The sequence below is a fragment of the Cataglyphis hispanica genome, chromosome 8 (assembly GCF_021464435.1).
Source record: "Cataglyphis hispanica isolate Lineage 1 chromosome 8, ULB_Chis1_1.0, whole genome shotgun sequence".
Classification (NCBI taxonomy): domain Eukaryota; kingdom Metazoa; phylum Arthropoda; class Insecta; order Hymenoptera; family Formicidae; genus Cataglyphis; species Cataglyphis hispanica.
In genome coordinates this window covers 9829-18994 of record NC_065961.1, presented here as the reverse complement: position 1 = coordinate 18994, position 9166 = coordinate 9829, and the positions used below count along the sequence as shown (strand labels likewise).

At 26.1% G+C, this 9166-nt stretch overlaps 1 protein-coding gene across 2 annotated transcripts; it reads left to right on the top strand.

Annotated features, from left to right (window-relative positions):
• The first annotated feature begins 1580 nt into the window (after nucleotides 1-1580).
• LOC126851790 (uncharacterized) lies at nucleotides 1581-5151 on the top strand. 2 transcript variants are annotated; one of them, XM_050596119.1, is made up of 4 exons: nucleotides 1581-1611; nucleotides 2863-3022; nucleotides 3422-4098; nucleotides 4499-5151. In XM_050596119.1, the coding sequence occupies exons 2-4, from the start codon at nucleotides 2992-2994 to the stop codon at nucleotides 4736-4738; spliced, it is 948 nt and encodes a 315-aa protein (XP_050452076.1). In that variant the 5' UTR covers nucleotides 1581-1611; nucleotides 2863-2991; the 3' UTR covers nucleotides 4739-5151. The 2 variants fall into 2 exon arrangements, with proteins under 2 accessions (XP_050452076.1, XP_050452075.1); XM_050596118.1 differs by lacking the exon at nucleotides 1581-1611 and having other exon boundaries at nucleotides 2159-3022.
• Nucleotides 5152-9166: the final 4015 nt, after the last annotated feature.

The window sequence follows — 9166 nt, the reverse complement described above, 5'->3', positions numbered from 1 at the left end:
TATATATATATATATATATATATATACATATATATTTATCGCCGATTTTTAGCAGGGCGCACGTGATATATATATATATATATATATATATATATATATATATATATCATACACGATCCATATCAACATTTTACAAATAAATATGTATATATATACATATATATATACAGGGTATCCTAGACCATCCGTACACCCCTTTTCTTTCAAAAACTAAGCATTTTAAAGAAAAACGTTTTGAACAAAAATTGTATGGTTTTGAGGGAAACATAAGATGGTATTATTGGTTTGACCTTGGCATCGTTAAGGTCAAGTCAAGGACACCTTTAATTTCTTAAATGGAATCCTCTATTTTTTATTGCATATTCTTATAACTCATGTTGAGAACTTTCTAAAACACTATAATAAAGTATTTTTTCATTAAGAATTTTTTGAGTTATTTTGTATTATTTTTTGTATTATTTTTTGAGTTATTTTGTATTTTAATCTGACATATTTTAGTGTAAAATATCTCGAAAATTATTTAGTGTTCGATAATTGTAATACTGATTATCGTAATACTTTTATGTGCAGAATAATAAGATGAATCAAATGGTATACAGAAAATAATTGTTTTTAAAAAAAAGTATGCAATTATTTGCAATATATTTTTTCATAACAATTATTTATTTTTTCTTTTACAAATAAAATATATATATATATATATACATATTTTTAAAATATGTATATATATATACATATTTTTAAAATATGTATACATATACATTTTTTGTAAAATGTTAATATGGACCGTGTCACAATTTAAATAAAAAATATCTGAATGACTGATAAATTTTTATTTGTATATATAATAATTAAAAAATATTATTATATATTATATTATAATATATAATTTATATTATTAATGGCATTAAAAATTATATTATAGTTTATATTATTAATGGCATTATGCGTTACGCACTTTTTTATTGTCTTTTATATTTTGTTTTATATATCTGTTATATATCTGTTTTATTTCATTTTAAAACTTGATGTTTTATATGATATTGCTACTGATTGATCGCTGGTATAAAAAATCGATATGCGAGCTAAAGAGTTGCAATTAAAAGTATTGATATTTTTATTTTATAATTAAAATCTTTTTCTGTGTAAACAATTTTATTTTAAAATAGTGAGGAAAGAGAAAGAGATTCTGACAAAACAAAACTTTTTTATCTATGATTATTTTAATAAAAGCAATAAGAAAATTTATTATGTTATTGTTATTATTATTTTGCATAAATATATGCAGTTAGATTGTTTTCTATATTGTCAATATAACGCAAATAATTAATATTGGCTTATTTAAACCTGCGGAACAGAAGAATAAGAATATTGAACCATTCAATACGGCAATAGAAGAAGCGACTATAAACAGGATGTTGTTATTTCATTCATTCTTTTCATTGGCATGTCAGTTATATCTAGAAGTATACAGATGATTACGACACATATATATTTAAACAACGCTGCGTACTTGATGCTACGCGCAATATAAGAGCAGGGATACGGGATTTAAAACCGGAGTTATCCACTGGCAGCGAGAGAGATGCGTCGACTGCTTGTCTTAGGTTAGTTAGGTCCATTTAGTTAAGAATTATCATTGTTTATTATCGTCAAACATCTGTAAAGAATAGATCAAAATTTAATACGTACGTAAAAATTATAAAACTAATCTTTTTTTTTCATGCGATATTTCACATAGCATAGAACATTATAGCAATATTGCAGCAATGTTGCAACATTACAGCAACATTGCCGCAATATTTCTACAATGTTATATGCTATGTGAGATGTTAAACATTTTTTTGTCGAAACTGCATGCAAAATAATCCCTAAATTTTGCAGGAAATTATATTATTTTTTAAACAGGAGCTCTAGATTTTCTTATGTGAAATTTTAAATAAAAAAATAAAAATGATTGTACCAATACGTTTACAGTTTAAAGTTTAAATAGTTTGGCATACGATTATTATATATTATAAAAAATAATATGTATTGATAAGTTACAATTATGTTTGATGATGACATGTATAATAAGAAAAATTGATTCAAATAACAATACGATTTATAGAATCGAAAAAATATATGTTAGATATGTTATCAATAAATAAAATTTTTTAATGTATGTATGTATGTATGTATGTATGTATGTATGTATGTATGTATGTATGTATGTATGTATGTATATATGTATGTATATATGTATATATGTGCTTGAGAATAAAGTTTACTTCAGTAAAATATATATATATCAAATTATGATTTCCAAAAATCAAATTCAGAATTCGTCTTTCTTATCATTCAAAGAGGAATTGTACGAATCAGCTCTGTTAAAAATTAATAAATATAATATTTTTCGAGATTCATGATTGATATTGCGCACATATACACATAAAGCATTATTAGTTTTTTAAGATATAAAATTAATAATTAATTTATGAGTTAAAATAATGATTTGTCCTGTAGCATAAAAATTTCTATTTTAGAATTTTTGTGTATATTTGCTATATTTTGTGGTACAATCACTATAACAGAGTTATAAGATAATTTATGATTCTGAGATTAACTTATATATTTTATAGGGCAAATGTTTGCTTTAACTCATAAATTGATTATTAATTTTATATTTTGAAAACGCAATGTCAAATGTCAATATTCTGAATCTTGAAATGTGTTAGATTTATTAACTTTTGACATAGATGATCCATCTGGTTTCTTCTTAATAATTACTAATTTTTTTATCCGCTACTCTACTCTCTGTTAAAATTTTAAAAATATTATTCTTTGTTTAATAAACGCTTTATTTTCCTGTGACAAACGGAGAACGGCTTCAAATAAATTGAAGCTCGTTAATCGTAAGAAGAGGTCAGTAGTGCAGTTTAGCCGTTTGTATAAGAGCAGCTCCAACATCAGTAACTCCATTAAAGTGGATCAACGTTGCACGGTGTCACGATGAACGTGGTAGTAATACCGTTCTTCTTAGGTGAGAATTTTAAATTGTTGTCATCAACATCGTGTAGACAACTTGGGATAGGATCAATTCGAATTGGGATCGTTTGCCAATTTTTGATATTCTTGCAATAGATTCTCAATTTGTTTCGAATAACGTTACTTTTCGTAAGTACTAGGATCGATACCGGATCGATATCAGCCAGTCAGGTTCGTAAAATGGAACGATCATGTAATATGAGCACTTATCAGAAACCGTGAGAGAAACGTTTTTAAGCCGAGAGAGATAACAAAGATTTTTAACTATGCATATTGACATCGTACTCACCGCTCTAATCAAGCTCCATTCAAGCTCCTAACCGGCCACTCAGATCGGCTATTTTGTCAGGCCTCATGCGTGTAATGATACGATGATGCTTCTTTTTTCCCCCAGCGGCGCATCTCTCTACCGATGAAACGTGGGCGCATGGACCGGAATACACGTTTCAGATCCAGGTGAACTGCACTGCAATCCCAGAGGAGGGCATTTACGGTAGTGTACGGTTGAATTTGGAATCAAAGCTGATCTGCCAGCCATTGAAGAATGGTCACTCGTTGAGCTGTCACTTCGAAGACTCGAAGGCGAACAGTTTCATCACGAATAATCTGAATCCGTCGGAACCGGCGACGCCAACTGGACAAGTGAATCGACAGCCAGCTTATGAAATTAACGAGGATCAATTTGAGATCAAGTTCAACAAGCGAGGATTGGACGATCTCGTAGTAAACGAGAATATTCAGCCACGCGAGCTGGACATGATCAGGTTGATCGTGGGTCAGTTGAGCGTGGGCGCCATTCTCGATGGCATCAGCAATGACGTGACTTTTGATGCGATGGAGAACTTTACCCAGGGCGAGTGTTACACAACTTTCAAGATTGACAAGAAGCTTGTGGATCATTCGTTATATGAGAAATCGAATTATGCGCTCAGGCCGGTCTTTGGATTGAGGGACGGAAAACTGGTGCAAATACGAAAAATCAGGAATCTATACATGTGCGCGCATAAGGTACCATATTTCTTTGGCAGTGCCGATAGTTTCCAAGAAGAAAGCGACATTATATCTGACGCAGTAAGGATCAACTACATATCTTTATGACCTTTTTACATTTCTCTTCTTGTATATACATAATTATAATATATATGCATAAATATGTTCAATTATGTGCAAAACTGTACAATAATCGATTTTGACAGATAATCGATATGATGAATTATACATTAAAAATCTTTATTTATGAATAGATGTGCCTTAAGTTGTCAAAACTCTATAAATATAAGATACAATACAAAATACAACTTTTATTCTTTAATATTTAATTATTATCAAGTCAGTTTTAATTTATTATAAAAATTTTTAAATGTCGTTTTTAATTTAATTTAAACATAATAGGCAAATAATAATTAATTACAATACTTATAATTATCTGTATGATAACAGAGAATTGACATTTCCTCTTTTTTTGTCACAGAGCTTATCAAATGGACATATCATCATAACGTCAAGAGAATTCATATCCGGTACGTCGAACGTGATAACAAGAAGCAAAATAAACGAGGAAGTGGTAACAACTCTTTATGAGAACGTACGGCTCAGTCTCGAATCGATTCAACCCGCGGAGAACGAGCCGCCAACTGTGAAGGAAGCAGAATTTGCTAGCATCTTCATAGGCAGATGGTTAATAGACAACTCATCTGAAGAAGATAATTGACATATCGAGAAGTTTCTTTTGTGCACGAATGACGCGTGTGAGACAAAAAATTAAGAAATTCTTTTGTTGCAAAGTGTGACTTATATTAATTTGATTAAGCCATTTATCGTGTAAATTATAGAGCTATATTCAGATTAAGATAAATATGCGAGAAACGATGCGTTTCTGCGTTTAACATATTAAAAAAAATATATTTTGTGTAAATAAATGGTATAAGTATAAATTATAAATTAAAGCAAACTGTAAAACTATTATAATTTTAATTAATTAATTAAAAAAGTGTTGTTGTGAAAGTGCTATACATTTTAATGTGTAAAAGTGTACAGTGATAACAAAATTTTGTTACTTGTATAATATTATAAAAGCGGTTGACTTTATAAGATAATAAGATAAATAAAAAATAAAAAATAAAATTATATGTTATATCAATTAAAATATAAGTATTTATATTTTTTCTTATATAAAAATTACTATTATATACAAATTAGATTATAGCAAAAACAAAGAAGGAAACTTTTTCGGTTATTTAATATTCTCTCTCTCTCTTTCTTTCTTTCTCTCTAATAAATAACATGATATTATATATAATACACAAATAAAATATAATAATATATTTTTTCTATATACATTTCTACATATACATTCTATATGTATATATCTATATGTATATATATGTATATATATATATATATATATATATATATATATATATATATATATATATAATATATATATATACAGGTGTCCTGAAATTTTGACACACCCGAGTGTGAAGATAATGCCAAACTGAGTCAAAAAGTCTTATACCACATTTTGCAAAATTTGCAATAGTTTTGCTTTATTAATTAAAATATGTGAGCTAATGAGCGCGTTGGAAAGCGATAGACCTCATCTAAGAGGTGACAACGTGATTCTACCTCTCTTAGGTGATGCTTTTATTATTAAGAGACGTACACAAGTAATCGTACATGCCTGCCGATACCGGCCTACTGCTTTTCAACGTGCTCATTAGCTCACATATTTTAATTAATAACGCAAAAACTATTGCAAATTTTGCAAAATGGTATAGGATTTTTCGACTCAGTTTGGCCCAATCTACCACTTCGGCTGCCAAAATTTTTAGGACGCCCTGTATAATATATAACATATATATACATATAATATAATTTTATTATATTATATATATAAGATATCTATATATATATATATATATATATATATATATATATATATATATATAGATATCTTAAATATATAATAGAATTATATTATATATGTATATATATTATATATTCATATATACATATATGTATTTATTTAATTATTTATTTATCATAATTGGGACAAGATGTGCATGTGTATTAATTCTTTATACTTACAATTCTTGATATAATAATTCTCTATATGTTACGATTCTCTATATTTCACTATATAACACTACTTTATTATATTTATATTTATATATATTTCTATATATATTCTATATATATTCTATATATTCTATATATATTCTATATATTCTATATATATTTCTATATATATTCTATATATCTATCTATATATATTTCTAATTAATAGTTTTTTTTACTTTATAAACGCAATATGCTAAATATAAAATTATAACATTATAACATTTATAACACGCATTATGTTTGCATCTTGCAAATATAATGTTTGTATATTATACAAATATATGGCAAAAGGAAAATGATCTGTGAGGTATAAATTAATGTCAACACTTACCAAAATTTGTTATATTGCCTATGTTAATAAGGTATAATTAAATATGAGATCTATTGCAAAAAAGTTGAGAATTAGATTATTTATGTTTCCAAAAAATTTTTAATTACGTTTATTCAAATTTAAGAGGTTTTTAGATTGCTAAATACAAATTCGATATCATATTTGATAAATTCAAAATAGCGTAAATAATATGGGGTGGAGTTTCAAAAAAGGCACAACTCCGATTACGATGAAACTTTGTGAAAAGCTTTCTTCATGTTGAAATAAAAGTTCCTAAAAGAATTTTTAGTGACTTTGACAAAAAAGCTATTTTTTAAGAAAAACTAATCAGACATCGCTGGCGATATTTCAAATCAATAAAACTCGTATAATATGTAAAATATTTACATTATATCTTACATTGTTGTATTCGCTTCAAACAGCGTTACAACTTTTATTCTATCAAAATATTCACATTATTATAAAAAGATTATGCATAGCTCTCCATTTGTTAACACATAGATTTTAAAAACTACCACTATGCTCAAAAAAGTTCAGTTGAAACTTTATTTAATTTGATATATATATATATATATATATATATATATATATATATATATATATTTGTTATGGTCTATATTATCCGCATTAAGCTATTCGCATTAAATGTTTTGTCGACAAAGCCTGCTGACAGGCAATGTGAGCAGATTGACAGCAGAAACCATGCAAAGCCTGCGCGCAATTTGACGGCAGTTTGACAGTAGAAATTGAGCAGACTCTGCAGCTTCTAGACATGCATACAAAATGATACATTTAAAATGGTACATTGACCAAAATTTATCATCATTTTGCTACTTTGAGATTGTGACTCTTAAAATATTTAAATGGATTTAAATATTTTAAGAGTCTCAATCTCAAAGTAGCAAAGTGATGATAAATTTTTATCAAAAAATGACTAATTCGACGTCCTAAATTAAGACTAATAAGATCTAAAAATTATGTCAATAGTCGATATATCACATTCAAGGGTCATCATTTTCTGATTTTTGTATTAATAACATATACATATATTATATTAATGTAATGTATTAATAAATATAGGAAAATTTAAATAATTTAATTTATAGAATTAAAGATTTTATTTATATAGAATTTTTATTTTATATCTTAGATTTCTATCTTATAAATAATAACTAAATAATTTCATTTATTCGAACAGAAATTGTCCGAAAAAAATTATTTAGTTATTATCATAAAAATGAAATCGGACTTATCGGATTTATGTGTCCGATTTTCCAAAATCAGTTCAATATCCGAATTCTTTGTAGGAGAATTGTATAAGAAATTGAACTGATAGAAATAATTATATATGTTATTAGTCGCATTTTGCAGGCTTCATGACAAAAATTTGAAAGTTAAATATAGAAAATGAATATTGCACCGCATAGTGGTAAACAAATAAATTGCTATTTCAATAAATTATACCCAAATAGCCAAGTCTTGAACAGATTTTGTCAACCGTCTACTATAAATTTTTGTCAGCAGACTTTATTTAAAAAAATGTTTTAAATAAAAGTTGCAAACAAGGGGAACATAAGTTGATATTATAGGAATGTTTCTATACAAACAATAGATGATGGTTTTCAAAATTGTTTTCAAAGTCAATTTTTACTTTTTTTTAAATAAAAACCTCTATTTTTTATCACATATTTTTATAATCCTTTTTAAGATTTTTACAAAACGCTATAATAAAGTATTTTTTTCATTAAATATTTTTTATTATTAGATTTTTAATATTAGAGTTATATTTTTATTTTAATTTACATATTTTAATATAAATGTAAATTGTATATTGTGTGTAATTGTAAATATAAATATAAAATGTAAAATATCTCTTAAAACATTTAAAATATTTAGTTTTCAATAATCTCGTAATATTTTACAGTAATATTTTTATATATAGAATAATAAGACAAATTGACACAATAAATTGAGACAAATTTATTGTTATACAGAAAAAAAATTGTTTTTAAGAAAATGTATATAATTATGTACAATGCATTTTTCTAAGCAATTATTTATTTATTTTTTTTTACATAAATTAATTTAGCTCATTATTCTATGAAAATATTACAGTAAGATAATTAAAAATAAATATTTTACAAAACATTTTTTATTTTATTTCAAAATATATTATTAAAATATAAAACAATAAAAAATAGTTAATAAAAAAATATTTTATTAAAGTATTTTGAAAAGATCTTAAAAAAGATTGTAAAAATGTGAAATAAAAAATAAAGGTTTACATTAAAAAAAAAAATAAAGTTGATTTTGAAACACTTGATTTTGAAAACTGTCATCTAAAAATATTCCTAACATCAACTTATGTCTCTATTGAAATATTCCAACTTATATTTGAAACATTTTTAAGATATATATATATATATATATATATATATATATATATATATATATATATAATGGGATAAATATGCCAATGAAAGGAAGCAACCCTAATGTCCTTGACCTTGACATATGTGGTCAAGGTCACAATTCTGAGAAACCTCCAAGAGATTTCAGCCGTCGCTCGTTATTTATTAAAAAGTTATTTATACGATAATAACAAGTACATGCATGGACAGGAAGCACACGCACGCACGCGCGCGCACACACACACACACACGCGCGCGCGCGGAGTGGTGCAAA